The following is a 21,133-nucleotide window of genomic DNA, read 5'->3' as shown; positions in this document are numbered from 1 at the left end:
GTTCAATTAGATTGGCTTTTGCTCCTACATTCTAATGTTTGTTGTCAAAAATGTATTGCTTGAAAAATTGTCAAGGTTTTGGAGAAGGTGCAGAGGAGATCCATCAGGGCTGAGGACTTTCAGTCACATCGAGAGACTTAGAGAAGCTGCAAGTGTTCTACTTAAAGCATAGAAGATTAAGGGGGTGGGGGTGGAATTTAATAGTGCTGTTCTCCACGGTGGTTGTGGAATTTAATAGTGCTGTTCAAAATTATGAGGGGTTTTGATAGTGTAGATGGGGAAAACTGTTTCCATTGACAAAAGAGTTGGTACCCAAAGGGCACAGATTTATGATATTCATGAAAGAATCAGAAGGGGAGATTAGGAGATTTTTTTTACATAACAAGTTATGATGACCTGGAATGCAGTTCCTAAAAAGGTGGTAGAAGCAGATTCAACAGTGACTTTCAAAAAGTGTATTGGAAATAATCTTTCAATAAGCCAGCGTGCCAACAGTGGGCTGGCACAGCAACAATGGACCAAATGGTCTCCTTCTATGCCATAAATTCCGCCTTTCCCTTTGAAGCTCCATTAAACATATACAAATTGTATATGGTTTCATCCCCGTTGAGCCCTGTTTCATTTTGGTTAATCATTGCTGCACCCTGGTCAAAGGCCAACATATCCTTTCTGAGTGCGTTGGCCAGAACTGAACGCATTGCTCCAGATCTGGTCCAACCAGTACTTCATGCAACTGTAGCATAGCTTCTACCCATTTTTATTGCAGATGTTATATATTCAACATCTCCAAGTTTCTCAAATACAGGGGGCAAAAGGAGGCTGTGTAGCGTTAATTAGACATTTCCCTGAATTCTTCAACTTAAATTAAAATTTCTGGCCTAACTTGCTGGAAGTGCAAACTGAAAGAGATGTGGGGAAGGCAACAGGACATCTTAATGAGTAAAGGGGCCAACAGAGTATCTTCTTAATTAAATGTGATTTAAGGATTCAGAAAGAAACCGGAAAACAGAAGGAAACAGGGTGCATTAGAGTCAAATCAGGTACAGAAAGAGAAGTAAAGAGAGGAAAGGAAAAATTATATTTAGAAAGGGAAAATGTGGCAGACAGGAAAAGTAAAAATAATTTTTTTTTTCAAATCTCTAGGCAGTATTTACAACCCACATGAATTAGTTTAAATTGTACCCTTTCTAGGCTGGGGATGTTGATTGGCGCTGCATTAGCAAATATTGTTGTTAAAAGGGTACTTGCATTGTTCATTCTGAGCCCTAACTTTTCTGTGGCATGTTCAATGGGCAATTAACCTGGAAATCCAGAGTTTGAAGGAGACATGCTGTTTGTGCGAGACAAACAGCGGAGCAGCATAAATCAACCAGCAAACTCTGGAGATTCACAACTCGCAGTATATCTCTTCATCTTCTAAACTTGCTGGCCAACCTTCTCATTAGTAAGTGTTGCGTAAACAAAATTTTTTCTTTCGAGGAAGATTTGGCCCACAGTCTTTTCTGTTTTCTTTACAGCACAAATCGATGCCCCTCTGTGTCCACCCCAGTGTTGGTGAACTTCAACTTTGGAGCAGCGCCCATTAGCTCAGACCCATCCATTGTTCTGCTAATGTTGGAGAACAAAGAGATGATACCCGCCAGCTGGTAGGTACCACACACTATTAGGGAGGAAGGAGAAACTAAACCCGCGTAACTAAATTCCAGAGGAAAAATGGAACATGGTAATTTCTACATTTCCACAGTTGTGTTATAAGAAAGCAGAACTTGGAAAACACGTAGATTCAATTTCACAGAGTGGAGAGGGATAACTCTTCCAAATAGTTAAGGAAAGAAAGAGCTTACATTTATGTAGCACTTTGACATGCCCTTGGGATGGGATGTCCCAAAATGTTTTGGACCAACTGAACTGCTTAAGTATAGTCTCTGGTTGTGAAGGTGAATGTAGCAGCCAATCTCCACACTGCACAGCCCCAGCAGAAATAAAAAATAAAATGCACAGTGAGCCATCAATTCTCAACAGTATTGCTGATAAGTTCTGCCAAATTTAATGTGTGTTGTAGGGTGGCTGAGTTGTACTATTAGTGATAGGGTTGATCTGCAGGCGCTTCTTGGGTGGAAACTTTTAAGTTTATTTACAAACACTCAGCAGCAACTACACGTGTGCTTTCAACTCCAACTCTAACTCTAGACTGACTGCTGAGGTAGCCTGCGCAAATCTCCTATTGGTTACTACAGATCATGCGATCTCTCCTAACCACTATTATGCTTAAAGGTACGTTACACACTAAATAAAACCATAATTGCTACATTCCTCCTGCTTTAATTCGGCTATACATATATTTACAAGTACATATTTTTCAAAACAACATAATATTTACACTGAGTAAGGAATTTACAAGTTCAGTCTTTCAGGTGGTTTCCTGGTATGTGTGGAACGTCGCAGCTCCACAACTTCAGATTCTTTGTCAGGAACCTCCTTTTCCGGAGTTGCCCGAACATCAGGTGTTTTCCTCAGCAGGAAACGCAGACCACGATCACTGGTGGAACCAAATCTTGATGATTTGTCTCTCTCTTCTTTAAATGGTCCGCACGTTAATGGATGATCTGGCCTCCACCTCCACATGGTAAGATAGAGGTCCAGTCACAGCACTTATTTCACCCAGTAACCACTTTGGTCCTTTCCTGAAGTTTTTCACGTATACCGGCTCTCCCATGGTAAATTTCCTCTCACGACTATGTCATAATGTATAGTTTTCTGACTTCCCTGACTCCTTTCCAACTTCCCCTCTAAATTCAGCATTATTAAGCTCAATCTCGTCCTGAGACGGCGTTTCAACAATAACTCCGCAGGTGTGACACCTGTTGTTTTATGAGGGGTAGTCCTGTAATGAAAAAGAAAGCGTGCTAGCTTGGTTGCCAAAGAATCGCCAGTTAGCTTTTTGAACATTTGAACTGCCTTTTTGGGCAGTCTGTTTGAGGAATATGGTATGGTGCAGTTTTCACGTGAGTGATATCGTTGAGGCTGATAAACCTTTGAAACTCAGCACTTGTAAATGCCGTGCAGCTATCGGAAACGACTACTTCTGGTAGTCCGTGAATGGCAAAAACTCTGACGCAGTTTCTCTATTGTAGAGGCCGACGTCGGTGACTTTAACTCATATACATCTAACCATTTTGAATGGGCATCGACAATGAGCAGAAACATTGTTCCCAGGAAAGGTCCAAAGTAGTCAATGTGTAACTGCACCTCGGCCTACCTGGCCACTCCCATGGGTGTAACGGAGCTGTCACTGGCAACTTTTGCAGTTGCTGACATTGCAGACAGTGCTTTACTAAACTCTTTCACCATCCATCCCAGGCCGCCATAGATAACTGTCTACTATGGTCTTCATTCGGGAAATTCCTGGATGGGCACTGTGTAGTTCAGTTAAGAGTGGCTCCCTTCCCTTTGGAGGAACGATCACTTGTGCTGTCCGCAATAAGATGCCATCCTGGCTGGTTATTTCTTGTTTTTTGTTGAAGTACAGTTTCATTTCATCAGATATGGGCTTCTGTGACCAAACATGTAGCATTTGATCTCATACTTGAGATAGGACAGGGTCCCAACTTGTCCAGCCTCTGATCTATCGAGGACATACTGGTGAGGAATTTAAGATACTTAACAGTAAAATAAGTTCCTGTGGAACTGGGACGTACTCCTCATTTTCTTGTAAAGGCAAACGACTAAAGGCATCGACGTTTGTGATTTGATTGCCGGGCCTAGGTACGAAAGTGTATTCGTATGCTGCCAGAATTAAGGCCCACTGTTGTTTTCTTGCCGAGGCTATGGGTGGTATAGCCTTGTATTCACGAAACAATTGTGCAAAAAAATCAATGGTTTGGGTATTGATGATTTGTCTCTCTCTTCCTTAAATGTTCCACACATTAATGGATGATCTGGCCTCCACCTCCACATGGTAAGATTGTAAAATGGCGGCCATTACTGGTGAAATTTCTTGACATGAAAGATGATGGGCAGGCCTTCTTTTTCTATCTGGGAGTATCCCTTTTCCGCTGTTGTGAGTGTTCTTGATACGTAACCTATTGGCTGTTCCGTGCTGTCATCCTTCTGATGAGAGAGCACTGCTCCCAATCTGTAGGGAGATGCATCACATGCCGGCACCAATTCTTTCGTCTGGTCATAATGCATTAATAGATTGGATGAGTACAACAATTGTTTCACCTTTACAAAAGCTTCTTTCTGGGGTGCCTCCCAAGACGTTCATTCTTTTTGAGTAGAGACTGCGGGGGGCCAGCACTATGGACAAATTGGGTAAGAACCGCCCATAATAGTTGATCGTTCCTAGGAATGATTTAAGCTCTGAGGCATTCTTTGGCGCAGGTGCCTCTCTTATAGCTCTCACTTTCTCCTCAGCCAGGTGGAGGCCCTGTGAATCTACCCGGTGACCCAAGTAGATTACCTCCCTCACTTGGAATGTGCACTTTTCTTTTTTTAAACGCACTTGAAAGAAACATTTTAAGACTTCTTCTAAGTTTGCCAAATGCTCTTTTTCAGTGAATCCTGTCACCAATACATTGTCTAAATAGACTAAAACCTGGGGCAGTACCTGCAGTAAGCTTTCCATTGTTCCCTGAAAGATGGCACAAATGGAGGAGACACTGAAAGGCAATCGTGTACCACCCTTTATGGGTATTGATTGTGACAAATTCCCGGAAGGCATTATCCAACTCTAGTTATTGATAAGCTTTGTGGACGTTGTCCCTCCTGCCAACTTGGCATACAGGTCTTCAATTTTTGGAATGGGGTGCCCGTCTAGCTTAGCTACTTTATTAACCGTCAGTTTGTCGTCTTCACAAATTCCGACGCTTTGGTCGGGTTTAAGGACGGGGATTATGGGTGCTGCCCCTTCTGAGAACTGAAAATGTTGTATAATGCCCAGTTTCTCTAGTCTGTTCAGTTCAATGTCGACTTTTTCTCGCAGGGCATATAGCACCGGTCTTGCCTTCATGAAGTGAGAGATTGCTTCTGGATCCACATGAATCTTAGCCTGCAGACCCTGGATGTTGTTCATCCTTAAAGATGGTGGCATACTTTCTAAGTAGCTTCGTAGCCCACTTGCTCTCAACTGGAAAATTTCAGCCCTTTCTAACTAAATCTCCTTTAACCAATTTCGCCCCAGGAGGCTTGGCCCTTCATTTGCTACCACCATCAAGCTGATTAGCTTCCATAATGGACAGTTACTCTGCTTATGCCTTTTACTTGAATGTCTTCACCTGTATATGTTTTTAGCTTGGCGGCTGTTTCTTCTAAAGTTAATTGATGTTCACCATTATTCAAATATCTGAATGTTCCCTATGTTCTCTAAGTTCCCCAATTACTGTAGTGGAATCTCCCGTGTCTACTTCCATTCTAAGGGGTTTGCCATTTACTATCACTATGACAAATATTGGTTCTGTCTTTCCAACTTTCTGATTAAACAACGAGTAAATGTCTGAATTTGTTGTTTCAGGCTCTTCTACATTGTAGATTTCATTGGGCTTCTTCTTTTGTTTACTAGCCTGCTTGAATCTTTCGTTGCATTGCCTCATCGTATGTCCATTTCTGTGACAATAGTAGCATTCGATTTTTTTAAGCTGCCAATCGCTAAAAGACTGCTTGTTTGCATCTCTACTAAAATTATTCTTTGATTTCGCTGCTAAGTCATTTTTCTTTATTTTTCGGCAGAGTCTTGCTTTTTTGCGCCACTTTCGAGCGCCTTCTTGAAGTCCAGATTCACTTCGGACAATAATCTTTTCTGAATAGAGTCCTCTTTCACACCACACACTAAACGATCTCTGAGCCTGTCGTTCAGAGTCGTACCGAACTCACAATGTTTTTTTAAAAATTCGTTCATGGGATGTGGGTATTGCTGGCCAGGCCAGCATTTATTACCCATCTCAAGTTGCCCTAGTTCAAATGGTTAGTTCCCTAGTTCATTAAAGATTCAATCACATTGCTGTGGGCCTGGAGTCACATGTAGGTCAGACCAGGTAAGGACAGCAGATTTCTTTCCCTAAAGAAATCTTCATTAGTGAACCAGGTGGGTTTTTACAACATCAATAATGGTTTCATGGTCATCATTAATTTCAGATTTTTATTAAATTCAAATTCCACCATGGTGAGATTTGAACCCAGGTCCCCAGAGCATTACTCTGGGCCTCTGGATTACCAGTCCAGCAACAATACTACTATGCCATTGCCTCCGTGTTGCATTAACTGCTTCAAATTTGTCACGGAGCATGCAATTGTCTCACTGGGGCTTCGGTTGAAAGTGACCCTTCACGAGATCCACCAATTCATTGAAATTCTTTGAATCTGGGGCACTAGGTGTTATCAAACTTCGAATCAGACTGTAGGTTTTGCTCCCACTAGTACTCAAGAGGATCTCTTGCCTCTTTTCTTCACCCATAATCTCGTTCGTTTGAAAAAAGAACATGAGACATTCTATGTATTGAGACCAATCACCTGTGGTTGGTTCAAAAGGGTCAATTCTCCCAAACTGTGGCATTTTGAGAAGGGATAACTTAATCAATTCTAATTGAGCTTGCTACTTACAATCACTGGGCGAGGTACAATGCTGATTTCTTTTTAACTTGATTTCTTCTGTTCAATCCTGTTTCATCCTCATCGCCAGTTGTAGCGTGGCCGAGTTGTACTATTAGTGATGGAGTTGTTCTGCAGACACTTCTTGGGTGGAAACTTTAAGGTTATTTACAATATACTCAGCAACAATTACACGTGTGCTTTCAACTCCAACTCTAACTCTACACTGACTGCTGAGGTATCCTGCACTACTCTCCTATTGGCTACTACAGATCATGTGAACCCCGTAGCAAGTATTATTCTTAAAGGTACATTACACACTAAATAAAACCATAATTACTACAGTGAGGTTATATATGTACATATTGCAACTTCATGCTTGTTTCTCTGAGATAACTTACTAGATCAGGAGGGGAGCGGTGGCCTTGGGACATCAGTGTAAAATACCCAAAAACATTTAGGTTGGAATCCAGGCAGCTATTTTTTTGGGAGAGTAATTGACCTTCGCATTAGACTGCCAGGATATGTTGTGAGTATGGATTTTCACTATAGGCCCTTACAGGCAAGCTCCTTGAGAGTAGAAAAACATTTCAAGTTTATGGAAGGTAAAGTGATCGTTGTTTTTACATAGTTAAGTTTTCAAAATGATAAAGTGTTTTGATAAGAGTAGATAGGGAGAAACTGTTTCCACTGCTGGAAGGCTCAGTTACCAGAGAACATAATTAAGATAATTGGCAAAAGAACAAGGGAGGAGATGAGAATTTATCTTTACACATTGAGTTTTATGATCTGGAATGCATTGCCCGAAAGAGTGGTGGAAGAAATTCAGTGATAACTTTCAAAAGAAAATTGGACAAATACTTGAAAAGAAAACATTTGCAAAGCTATTGGAAACAAGCTAGTAGGGGAAGAGAAACTAATTGGATAGGTCCTCCAAAGAGCTTGCACAAGCACAATGGGCTGAATGGCTTCCTTCTGTGCCCTGTGATTCTAGACAACTCTTCGCAGGGCACAGAAGGGCAGTACAAAATAACAGCATAAGTGGGTTATGTCTTTATATCTTTTTTTAAATTCATTCACGGGATGTGGGCTTCGCTGGCTGGGCCAGCATTTATTGCCCATCCCTGGTTGCCCTTGAGAAGGTGGTGGTGAGCTGCTTTCTTGAACCACTGCAGTCCATGTGGTGTAGGTACACCTACAGTGCTGTTAGGAAGGATGTTCCAGGATTTTGACCCAGCGACAGTAAAGGAACAGCGATATATTTCCAAGTCAGGGTGGTGAGTGACTTGGAGGGGAACTTCCAGATGGTGGTGTTCCCATCTATCTGCTTCCCTTGTCCTCCTAGATGGTAGTGGTGGTGGGTTTGGAAGGTGCTGCCTAAGGAGCATTGGTGAATTCCTGCAGTGCATCTTGTAGATTGTACACACTGCTGCTACTGTGTGCCGGTGGTGGAGGGAATGAATGTTTGTGGATGTGGTGCCAATCAAGCAGGCTGCTTTGTCCTGGATGGTGTCAAGCTACAAAGTAGACATGTCCCCTACAAAAATAAGAGTGATACAATTGTACGAAGTAGACATGTCCCATACAAAAATAAGAGTGGTACTGCCAAATCTAGACCTCCCTGGTGGCCTAGAGGAAATAGAAAAAGAAAGCGTATGATAGGCACAAAGAACTAAGCACTGCAGATAGACTAGACAAATATAGGAAGCGCAGGGACAAAGTAAAAAAAGAAATAAGGAAATCAAAGAGAGGGCATGAAAAAAGATTAGCAAGTAAAATTAAAGATGTTTTACCAATACATTAATGCTAAAAGGTTAGATAAGGAAAAAGTGGGATCTATCAGAGATGAAGATGGAAACTTGTGTGTAGATGCAGAGGCTGTGGGAAGGGTTTTGAATGAATATTTTGTCTCCATGTTTACAAAGGAAAGGAAGGATGTAGTTATAGTAGTCCAGGAGGAACACTGCGAGATATTGGATGGGATAGTCATAAAGAGAGAGGAAGTACTCAAAGGGTTGAAATCCTTGAAAGTTGATAAGTCACCAGGGCCAGATGGATTGTTTCCGAGGCTGCTGAAGGAAGTCAGGGAGGAGATAGCAGATGCCCTGAGGATGATTTTCCAATCTTCACTAGATACAGGGGAGGTAACGGAGGACTGGAGAAATGCAAATGTAGTTCCATTGTTTAAAAAGGGATCAAAGTTATAGACCAGTTAGTCTTACATCGGTGGTGAGCAAATTAGTAGAATCAATCCTGAGAGATAGGAGTAAATGTCATGTGGAAAGGCATTGCCTAGTCAGGGATGGTCAGCATGGATTTATTAAAGGAAGGTCTTGCCTCACAAATTTGATTGAATTATTTGAGGAAGTGACAAGAAGGGTTGATGAAGGTAGTGCAGTGGATGTTGTGTACATGGATTTTAGCAAGGCATTTGACAAGGTCCCACAGGGCAGAGTAGTCAGGGAAGTAAAAGCCCATGGGATTCAGGGTAATGTGGCAAACTGGATAAAAGGTTGGCTTTGTAATGGTCGATGGATGCCCTTGCGAATGGAAAGTTGTCTCAAGTGGTGTTCCACAGGGCTAGGTGTTGGGGCTCTTGCTGTTTATGTTATATATTAATGATTTGGACGTGAACGTGGGGGGCACGATTGGGAAATTTGCAGATGACACACAGATTGGCCGAGTAGTGGATAGTGTAGAGGATAGCCATAATCTCCAAAACGATATAGATGGGTTGGTGGAGTGGGCGGTAAAGTGGCAGATGGATTTTAACATAGAGAAGTGTGAGGTCATACATTTAGGGAGGTCAAACAGTTACAGGGATTACACAATAAATGGGAATATACTAAGAGGAGTAGATGAAGTGAGAGATCTTGGCGTACAAGTACACAGGCCCATGAAGGCAGCAGTTCAAGTAGACAAGGTTGTAAAGAAGGCATATGGAATGCTCTCCTTCATTGGCAAAGGTATAGAATATAAAAGTAAGGATATAATGTTGGAATTGTATAAAACACTGGTGAGGCCACAACTGGAGTATTGTGTGCAGTTCTGGTCACCACATTACAAGAAGGACGTAATAGCTCTGGAGAGAGTGCAGAGGAGGTTTACAAGAATGTTGCCAGGGTTAGAAAAGTGTAGCTACAAGGAGAGATTGGATAGGTTGGGGTTATTTTCCTTAGAACAAAGAAGACTGAGCGGTGACTTGATTGAGGTGTACAAAATTATGAGGGGAATAGATAGAATGGACAGGATAAAATTGTTTCCCTTGGTGGAGAATTCTAGAACCAGGGGACATAGATTCAAGATAAGCGGCAGAAGGTGTAGGGGGGACATGAGGAATAACTTTTTTACGCAGAGGGTAGTGAGTGTCTGGAATTCGCTGCCCAAGTTGGTGGTAAAGGCAGAAACTCTAAATTCTTTTAAAAAGTACCTGGATCTGCACCTAAAGTGCTGTAAGCTGCAGGGCTAAGGGCCGGGTGCAGGAAGGTGGGATTAGAAAGGGCACCTGGGTGTCCTCGGGCTGGTATGGACAAGATGGGTCGAATGGCCTCCATCTGTGCTGTAACTTTTCAATGGTTCTAAGCTTCTTGATTGTTGTGGAAGTTGCATTCATCCAGGCAAGTGGGGAGTATTCCATTACACTCCTGACTTGTGCCTTGTAGACGGGGGACAGGCTTTGGGGAGTCAGGAGCTGAGTTACTCGCAGGATTCCTAGCCTCTGACCTGCTCTTGTAGCCACAGTATTTATATGGCTAGTCCAGTTCAGTTGAATCCTGAATTCTGAATTTACTACCTGGAGGCCAATTAGTTTATTTTCTTTGATTTGCTCCTGTTACCTTGCCAAGGGCCTTCCTGTTTCCAAAGGACCAACAACTCGACCTGGAGTACTGGGCAGAGACCGGAGAATTCGACCCCATTGAACTGCACGAGATGAGGATCGACGATAATCGACTCTTCACCGTGGAACCCAAATCTGGATGCCTGCTTCCTGGACAGCGAGAAGTCATTCAACTCACTTACAGGTAAGTTCATTTTCAAGGCTATAGGTTGTGTGGGTAGTTTACATGTTAATTTGTTTCCTGCAATGCAAGGCAAACATTACAACCATGACCTGTACAAGTTCTTCCAATCTTCAGCAAAGGTACATCAGGACTGTGCAGTTTCGCCGGACATTTTTTTCCAAATTAACTCGGAAGAAAACAAAATTCTTTAAGATCCTCAAGTCCTCAAAAATACTAAAATCTACAAAGGTGGCCTACAATTTATAAATATTCTTGTAAGTGTAGGTATATCAGGTAGAATAGTCATAATTAGTTATTTGCAATACTACATGTATATACTAAAGATATAGCTCCAATCTTCATCACTCCATTATTGGCAGCCTTGCCTTCACCTGCCTGGGCCCTAAGCTCTGGCATTCTCTCATGAAACCTCTCCGCCTCTCTCTCCCCCTTTAGTTCACTTCTTAAAGCCTTCTTCTTTGACCAGTCTGTTCCAAAATCTCCTTATGTGGCTTGGTCAAACTTTTGTTTGGTAATTGCTCCTGTGGACTGCCTTGGAATGTTAAAGGCACTACATAAATGCAAGTTCTTCATCACAGTGGTTGTAGCAAAGTGTTATACCAGGTCAGTCACTGCATGTTGTCTTCTATTACTTTATCGGTTTGATTTAATGAAGAATTTTAACCAAAAATTTCAGTGTATCCTTTACCTCAAACTTGCATTCCTTCAAACTACATGACAAAGGATGAATATCCGAGGAGATGGTAGCATAGTGGTAATGTCACTGGACTAATTATCGAGAGGTCCAGGCTAATGCTTTGGAGACATGGGTTCAAATCCCATGACAGCAGCTGGAGGAATTTAAATTCAATTAATAAGTTTGGAATTGAAAGCTAGTCTCAGTAATGGTGACCATGGAACTATCATTGATTCTTACAAAAACCTAATATCACTAATGTCCTTAAGGGAAGGAAATCTGCTATCCTTACGCAGTCTGGCTTACATGTGACTCCAAATCCACATTAATGTGATTGACTCTCAGTTCAAGAGAATTACAGATGGGCAACAAATGCTGGCCTTGCCAGCAATGCCTGCATCGAATGAATAAAAAAAAAATGAAAATGGCCAATTATATCTCTACATATAGAAGATAATAGGGATTTATGATAATACCCTTTAATACCTCCATAAGGGCAATAAGGATAAATGATAGCCCATAAAAGCCCAACAATCAAGTGAATCACAGAATTGTTGTTACAGCTTAGAAGGAGGTCATTTGGCCCACTGTATCTGCACCGGCTCTCCAAATGAATAACTCACCTAGTACCATTCCTCCACCTTCTCCCCATAACTCTGCACATTCTTCCCTTTCAGATAACAGTCTAATTCCCTTTTGAATGCTTTGATTGAACTTTCCTCCACCACACTCTCGTGCAGTGCATTCTAAACCCTAACCACTTGCTGTGTAAATACGTTTCTCTTCATATCACGTTTGCTTCTTTAACTAATAATTTTAAATCTGTGCCCTTTCATTCTCGATCCTTTCACGAGTGGGAACAATTTCTCCCTATCTACTCTGTCCAGACCTCTTGTGATTTTGAACATCTTTATCAAATCGCCTCTCAACCTTCTTTTCTCTAGGGAAAAACAATCCCTGGATGAATTGTCTTGACAATCAATTATAATTAAAACAAAAGAGTTTGTATCAAAATTGTAGAACCATGTTCATGTTCTAATGCACACCTTGAAGTTTAAAGTTTTACTCTGACCTGAGATTGTTATAAGCTCGTACATAAAAGTAACCATCACAGATCTTTGATGCCTGGGCTGAAATTGTAGAGTGCAGAGTTTTATATTTTAATCGTTCTCTTCTATTCTCAGGCATGAATATACAGGCACTGATCGGATCCCTGTTCTGCTGAAACTTTCACACGGCCGTGAAATTCTGGTAAGGAACAGTTTGTGCCACCTTAGGGATTTGTTTCACGTTGAATGAGATGAGCCCTATAATTGAAAGAGTTTTTAAAGTACACTAGATTTGGGGCAAGATTCCGCAAATGCTGCCCACTATTAAGGGCTATTGGGATAAACAATCGTCCCTCAGCAGTTCCAGGAGTGACAGAGCATGTTACAGTGACAGGAGCCAAGGACTGAGGTCAACTTTGGCCATTCTTAACCAATGGGAAAGAACCCAAAACTGCAGACGGTCTAGATTTTACAATTTTAGATACGTTTTAACTGAAAGCTTCATGTTCATGTCACCAGTGAACAATGTTACATCATGTTTTAGAAGATTATCCACGATGCTCTGTAATTTCTCTTGACTGCCTTCACAAGGCATGTAATATTTTTACATCTTCATGTGGTGAGTCAGGACTCTCAGGGTGAGGGATAGGCATTCTGTCATTGCTTTCTCCATAGCTTGTGACAGAATTAGAGCTACATTTTGTATAGGGTTTGCTTTTGGTCTAAGTACAATATTGTTATTCCCTAATTTAAACCTTATTTGCTCCATACCTGTTTGTTTCAATTAGGCCAAAGAGGTTCATGATTTTCATTTCCTTTAACTAATGGATTCACTTTTACTGGTTTCCAAAATATTTTTCTATTCCAAGTACTGGTACTATGCCCTGGGCCAATATTATCCCTCAACCAACATCACTAAAAGTGATTACAAACAAAAAGTGCTGGAAATACTCAGCAGGTCTGGCAGCATCCGTGGAGAGAGAAACAGAATTAACATTTCCAGTCATATATGACTCTTCTTTAGAACTGAAGGAGGTTAGAAATGTGATGGGTGTTGGGATTGTGTTTGTTGCAGAACTTGTCTGTTAAAGATCTTTGTAGTCTTCTGTATGTTAACAGTAAGTCTTTATTAACTACTTGTAACTTCATACAACTATACAGTAAAGAGTTCAGGCATGGAGTTATCTCCATCTTGGGTCTTAACATGTCTTTGGCCAACATCACACTGACTTTAGGTCTAGGCCTTCTTACATTACCGTGTGGGTGGTACTTTACTCAGTCCCACATTAACCCTGTATGTACCAGACCCTTACACTACAATGGGTTTTATGCTTTTGAAAGCAGGAAGGGGGAGGAAGGACAAAAAGGAAGGTCTGGGATAGGGTAGAGGGCAAGAGAGATTAAATGGCAAAGATATCGTGGAACAAAAGGAAAAGGGAGTGGTGATGGTGGTAGTTAAGAAATGAAGCATTGGTCCAGAGTGAGTGTGAGTGGCAGAATAATGAACAGCTCTGTACGAAAGCAAAAACATGAAAAACAAGATTCAGACCGTCATATGACAAAAAGACAGAATCAAAATGGGGGACAATGTTCATTGTCTGAAATTGTTGAACTCAGTGTTGAGCCCAGAAGGCTGTAAAGTGCCGAATTGGAAGATGAGGTGCTGTTCCTTGAGCTTGTGTTGAACTTCACTGGAATACTGCAGCAGGACAAGGACTGAAATGTGGGGCAGTAGTTTATGTCCCATGGGCAGACACGTGTGCGCCTGACCTGATCGGGCGTAAAATAGTACGTGATGACATCGGGTGAGTGCCCCGATGTCATTGCGCACTCGCGCGATATTTCGGTCAGCGGGCGCAAGCAGGTACCAGAGCCACGCCCACCATTAATTAAGAGGCCATTTAAGACCGTAAACAAGTCAATTCATGCCAATTTTTCGTTGCCTGTGCGATTTCGTGCTCATCACATAGGCGGCCAGCTGACATTTTCAAAAACCTCACCCATGGACGGGATAAAATGGGTGAGCAGCATTGCCAGTGTCAGTTGTGGGGAGTTTGGTAGTTAGTTTGTTGTTGGTGACGTATTGGTACTTGGCAGCTTCATCTCTGTTTGGGGCTTCATTCTCAGCATTCCCAGGCTTCATTTCAGGACTCCTTGGTGTCAGCAAGGACCCCGAAGGATTCAGACCATGTGGACCCTTCCAGGTATCAGACAACCTTCTGTCACACTGGTAATGGGGATTGTGGTCTCTGCTGGTGGCACCCCCTCTGAGGACAAAGACAGGGGCAGAAGGGAGAGGAGGGCAGTTGTCCAAGCACAAGGGGCGAAGGGCCAGCAGGAAGTCCAAGGCGGACACCGACATGTGAGAAACACCTGACCTATCTACCTAATCCCATTTACCAGCACTTGGCCCATAGCCTTGAATGTTATGACACGCCAAGTGCTCATCCAGGTACTTTTTAAAGGATGTGAGGCAACCCGCCTCTACCACCCTCCCAGGCAGCGCATTCCAGACCGTCACCACCCTCTGGGTAAAACAGTTTTTCCTCACATCCCCCCTAAACCTCCTGCCCTGCACCTTGAACTTGTGTCCCCTCGTAATTGACCCTTCAACTAAGGGGAACAGTTGCTCCCTATCCACCCTGTCCATGCCCCTCATAATCTTGTACACCTCGATCAGGTCGCCTTTTAGTCTTCTCTGGCTTCAACGAAACCAACCCAAGTATATTAAACCTCTCTTCATAATTTAAATATTTCATCCCAGGCAACATCCTGGTGAATCTCCTCTGCAGCCCCTCCAGTGCAATCACATCCTTCCTATAATGTGACGACCAGAACCATCTCTTTCATTCCCAGACCAATATTGATAAAGCAAACGTAAATGAACATAAAGTCACCTGTGAATTATCCCTCTTGTGCTCATGGTGCCTTTAACTTACGTTTTTGAGTGCTACGTCTTGGTCAGCCCCCAACCCCACCTCACTGGCACTGGCATTCAAGGCAGCCCGCTGACTCTGCTGTCTTGTTCACCTTCATGACCTTGGCATTCATCCTCTACCCAGTGGAGCCTGTGCTGACCCTGCCTGGGAGGGAGCGGCCAGTGCCACTCCTGGCATCTCCCCAATCATTGCAGCCTCATCAGATGCCAAGGTCACTGGCGGAGGGGCAGAGGAGCTGCTGCCATTATCCAGAGTTCCCTGAGAGGAGCCTGCATAGATGACAAGCAGCTCGTGCGCCTATATGAGGTCACTCTGGATCTCCCTGCTCACCATTGATGAACAGGCAACTAGCTGGGATACTAGACTAGGTGCCTCATCCAACTCCCACACTGGCACTGACCACCTGAGGTCAGTGCCTGGGTGAGGGCTTGCAGGTCTGAGCGCAACCCCAGGAACCCCTGATTCGGTCCCTGGAGCTGCCTCTCCATGAGAGTCGCCACTCTCTCAATGGAAGAGGCAGTGCGCTCACCTAAGAGGGTCAACGCAATGCTCACGCTCCATATGGACTCCTCCATAATGGAGACCATGGCAGGCAGACCCTCATGGATGTCCCTCAGACCCTCCCACATATCTCGCTGGACATCCAGCATCTGTCGCCTGATTGACGACTCCAGAGGCTTATCTTTTGCCTTCAACTGAGCATTGTCCTGGTCCCCAGTAGTTCTCTGACTGCCGGCACCCTGGGCATTTTCTGCCTCTGCCTGCACCTCAACCGATTGTGAAGTGCCTTCACCAATGTGCACAGAGATACTAGCCGCCAATCTAATGCCCACCGAGGTGCTGGTATCTGTGCTGGTGCTGCATCAGAGAGCAGGTGCAACTGAAGCCCGATGGTCCTCCTCAGGGGTGGCCCTTCGGGGCCCACAGAGCCTATAACTGCTGGTGAGCCTAAAAGGGAGAACAAGAACATGTCATTAGTTAAAGTCATCACACTGTCACTGTGCATGCCAGGCACCCTGGTGAGACAATGGAGATCTGCATCACAGTGCCATCATCTTTCAATGATCAATGGGGACTCCATCGAGGCTCACATCAGTGAAGAGACTACACTACAATGGTTGCACAAGCTGAAAGTCTCACCTCTGTGCACTGCACTCTTACCTTCGTCTGGCACCCTCGCCTGTCCACGTCTGGTTGCACGTGGGCTCTGGAGCACGAGGGCGTCCCACTCGAATGAAAGGGAAATCATGCTTAACTAATCTACTGGAGTTTTTTGAGGATGTAACTAGTAGAATAGATAAGGGAGAACCAGTGGATGTGGTGTATTTGGATTTCAAGAAGGCTTTTGATAAGGTCCCACATAAGCGGCTAGTGGGCAAATTTAAAGCACATGGAGTTTGGGGGTAATATACTGGCATGGATTGAGAATTAGTTGATAGACTGGAAACAGAGAGTGGGAATAAATGGGTCTTTTTCTGGGTGACTAGTGGTGTACCACAGGGATCAGTGCTTGGACCCCAGCTATTCACGATATTTATAAATGACTTGGATGTGGGAATCAAATGCATATTTCCAAGTTTGCTGACGACACAAAACTGGGCGGGGTTGTGAGTTGTGAGGAGGATGCAAGGAGGCTTCAGGATGATTTAGACAAGCTGTGTGTGTGGACAAACAAATGGCAGATGCAGTATAATGTGGATAATTGTGAAGTTATACGCTTCCGTGTGAAAAACAGAAAGGCAGAGTATTATTTAAATGGTGATATATGGGAAATGTGGATGTACAAAGGGATCTGGGTGTCCTTGTACACCAGTCAATGAAAGTAAGCAGGCAGGTGCAGCAAGCAATTAGGAAGGCAAATGGTATGTTGGCCTTCATTGCAAGAGGATTTGAGTTCAGAAGTAGGGATGTCTTACTGCAGTTATACAGGGCCTTGGTGAGACCACACGTGGAGTATTGCCTGCAGTTTTGGTCTCCCTAACTAAAAAAGGATATACTTGCCATAGAGGGAGTGCAGCGAAGGTTCACTAGGCTGATACCAGGGATGGCAGGACTGTCGTATGAGGAGAGATTGGCTCAACTGGGCCTGTATTCATTAGAGTTTTGAAGAATGAGAGGGGATCTGATTGAGACGTGTAAAATTCTAACAGCTAGACAGACTGGATGCAGGGAGGATGTTTCCCCTGGTTGGGGAGTCCAGGACCAGGTGCCACAGTCTCAGGATATGGGGCAGGCCATTTAGGACTGAGATGAAGAAAGATTTCTTCACTCAGAGGGTGGTAAACCTGTGGAATTCTCTAGCACAGAAGGCTGAGTCAGGTCACTGAGTATATTCAAGAAAGAAATTGATAAATTTTTGGATATTAGGGGCATCAAGGGCTATGGAGAGAAAGCGGGAATGTGGCGTTGAGACAGAGGATCAGTCATGATCATATTGAATGGTGGAGCAGTCTCGAAGGGCCGAATGGCCTACTCATGCTCCTAGTTTCTATATTTCTTTGAATCTGCTGAGCAGCAGGAGGTTGGGTGGCCCTCTGCCTGTACGTACCTTCTTTGCTTGGTTATGGCTTGTCTTCTCCTGAAAGGACAGAGGAGCATTGATTAGCCCACTTTCTACCTGCAGCACCATTGCAGCCTGGCCAACCCCAGCTGAGGAACACCTCACAGGGCACTTCTGAGTCGTGGCCCTTGAGCTGCAAAGCACTCAGTCTAAGCAGCCAGGGCTCACCCCCTTGGCCAGCCCCGGCATCATAGACAGTTGGCACTCAGACTCTAGCACCCTTGAGGTCCACGGGGGGACAGCCACACCGTAACACTTCTGTACACTAACCCATGCCAGCATGGTACTCACCCTTCCTGGGTGCAGCAGGTCATTGAAGCGCTTTTGGCACTGCACCCACGTGCATCACACCACGCCATGGCTGCTCACTAGCGCTGCCACCTCCTCCCATGCCCTCTTGGTGAGGTGCGGTGGCTTCCTCCTCTCATCTCTGGGGACAAGGATATCCCTCCTGGCAGCCACCTCCTCCAGGAGGACGGCAAGGCACTCGTCCAAGTGCCCACCAGACTTGCCCTCCCTCCTGCAGTGTCCCGCCGCACTCGACTCCATAACTTCGATATTGAGAACGCAGAGGAGACGTCCTTCTGTGGCAGCCTTCAGAGGCCGATCACAGGCGGTGGACCATAACCTGGCTGCTCCCGGGACTGCCCGCTGCACCCGCCCGACGACCTCAAAATCCTGTCCGTGAGCGTGAGAGCAAGGTGGTGAATTAAAATGGCAAGCAGCCAGAAGCACGGTGTCATGCCTGCAAACTCAGCAGAGGTGTTCTGCAAATCAGTCACCCAATCTGCATTTGGTTTCTCCAGTCACTAAATTCCTTACAAAAGTGACTGCATTTCAAAAACACTTAAATTAGTTGTAAAGCATTTTGGGATGTTCTGAGGTGTGAAAGGTGCTCTATAAATGCAAATTATTTCTTTATTTTTCTCATAATTCATATTAGTGTTGCAAGAAATCCAAATGGAAGTAATCTTAAGAGAATAAATATCCTAAGTTTGTATCAAATACAGCTTATGTAGCTCAGGAATGGCCATGTGTAATACAGTAAGGGTTGATAAATATTTACCTTAAAGTGGGTTTTAGTTAAAAAAACATAGAAGTGGGTCATCTTTGCCAAGTCCTGTACACTGCTATTTCCTTGAGCAAATGCTAAAGCAGGTGCAATGGAATAACATTGGTCTGGGAAATTCCCATGGATTGTGCTTCATAAAATTCCTAATAGTGGGCTCCGCTTTGGTTTTCTTTAACCTAATAACTACTTGGCGGAGAATGCAAAAAAAACCCTTTAACCATTAATTATATTGCTTGTGGGATTCCATGACCATTACTATATAACTGTCCCATTAAAGCCCATGTGAATAGTGGCGCAGTGGCAGCATGAATACAAAATTGACTAAGGGACTGTAAGCAGAGAGTAGTGGTGAATGGTTGCTTTTCAGGGAACTGTACAGAGGTGGTCCCCAGGGGTCAGTTTAGGACCACTGTTCTTTTTGTTATTTATCAATGACCCGGACATCATTTCAAAGTTTACAGATGGCACAAAACTCTGAAATGTCGTAAACAATGAGGAGGATAGCAACAGATTTAAGGAGGATATGGATAGACTGGTAAAATGAGCAGTCATTGACAGATGAAATTTAATGCAGAGAAGTGATTCACTTTGGTACGAAGAATGAGGGGAGCCAATATAAAATAAATGGTACAATTCTAAAGGGACTGCAGGAACAGGGAGACTTGTGGGTGTATGTGCATAAATTTTTGAGGGAGGCAACACTAAACCAGCTACAATGTGAATAGGCAAGCTGCACATTATATTTTGACCAGTGCACACATACAAAGCATTCACATACAAATTGGGTTCTGGAGAGGGAATAATACATAGGCTTAAGAAGCAAAAGGATATGGCAGCACTGCAGGGCAGCTATTTAGGTAATGGTACCCAGAGTGTGACAGGAAGGGACAGAGTGTAGAAACATAAAAAAGCAGCAAATAGGGTCAAAGGGGGAAAAAATGGTAAAAAGGCAAAATTAAAGGCTCTTTACTTAAACGCACATAGTATTCAGAACAAAATAAATGAATTAAGGGCACAAATAGAGGTTAATGGGTATGATCTTATAGTCATTACGGAGACAAGGTTACAAGGAGATCAAAGCTGGGAACTAAAAATTCAGGGCTATGTGACTTTTTTAAAGGACAGGCAGGAAGAAAAGGACGTTGGGGTAGCTTTGTTAGTATGCAACAGAACAAGTATGATAGCAAGAAATGATCTTGGATCAGAAGATGTAGAATCCATACGGGTGGAGGTAACAAATAACAAGGGGAAGAAGACACTGCTGGGAGTAGTCTATAGGCCCCCTGAAAGTAGCTATACTGTAGGACAGAGAATAAATCAGGAGATAATGAGGGCATGTAAAAAAGGCAGCACCTTAATCATGTGTGACTTTAATCTTCATGTAGATTGGGAAAATCAAATTGGCAGAGGTAACCACGAGCAAGAATTCATAGAGTGTATTCAGGACAGTTTCCTAGAGCAATATGTTGTGGATCCAACCAGGGATCAAGCAATTCTGGATCTGGTAATGTGTAATGAGACAGGTTTAATTAATGATCTCAGAGTAAAAGATCCCCTGGGAAACAGTGACCATAACATGGTAGAATTTAGTATTTGGTTTAAGAGTGAGAAACTTGGATCAGAAACAACTGTGCTAAACTTAAATAAGGGTAATTACAAAGGAATAAGGGCAGAGTTGGCTGGAGTGAACTGGGAAAGGAGTTTAACATAAATGGCTGATGAACAATGGCAGATGTTTAAGAAAATAGTTCATGACTCATAAGAATTTAGTATTTGGTTTAAGAGTGAGAAACTTGGATCAGAAACAACTGTGCTAAACTTAAATAAGGGTAATTACAAAGGAATAAGGGCAGAGTTGGCTGGAGTGAACTGGGAAAGGAGTTTAACATAAATGGCTGATGAACAATGGCAGATGTTTAAGAAAATAGTTCATGACTCATAACAAAGATATATCCCAGTGAGGAAGAAGGATTCTAGGAAGGGGATAAACTAACCATGGTTAACCAAGGAAGTTAAGGATAGTATTAAATTGAAAGAAAAAACATACAATGTGCCAAAAATTAGTGGTAAGCCAGAGGATTTGGAAAGCTTTAAAAACCAACAAAAGATGACCAAAAAACAATAAAGAGGGAGAAAATAAACTTTGTGGGTAAACTAGCAAGTAATATAAAAACAGACAGTAAGAGCTTCTTTAAATATGTAAAAAGGAAGAGAGAGTCCAAAGTGAACA

At 43.2% G+C, this 21,133-nt stretch overlaps 2 protein-coding genes across 2 annotated transcripts in view; one reads left to right on the top strand and one right to left on the bottom strand.

Annotated features, from left to right (window-relative positions):
• The window catches only part of LOC144686882 (tubulin alpha-1D chain), a 917,839-nt gene that overhangs the window by 571,122 nt on the left and 325,584 nt on the right, over positions 1-21,133 (bottom strand). The window lies entirely within an intron of this gene.
• The window catches only part of cfap65 (cilia and flagella associated protein 65), a 152,032-nt gene that overhangs the window by 55,909 nt on the left and 74,990 nt on the right, over positions 1-21,133 (top strand). Inside the window, exons 18-20 of the mRNA XM_078552783.1 lie at positions 1,518-1,646; positions 10,431-10,607; positions 12,468-12,534. Coding sequence (XP_078408909.1) covers positions 1,518-1,646; positions 10,431-10,607; positions 12,468-12,534 — 373 coding nt within the window. The remainder of the gene's footprint in view (positions 1-1,517; positions 1,647-10,430; positions 10,608-12,467; positions 12,535-21,133) is intronic.

Source organism: Cetorhinus maximus, chromosome 11 (assembly GCF_964194155.1).
Source record: "Cetorhinus maximus chromosome 11, sCetMax3.hap1.1, whole genome shotgun sequence".
Taxonomy (NCBI): Eukaryota; Metazoa; Chordata; class Chondrichthyes; order Lamniformes; family Cetorhinidae; genus Cetorhinus; species Cetorhinus maximus.
Note: the sequence above shows the minus strand (reverse complement) of the source record. Positions and strands in the feature narration are given on the sequence as shown.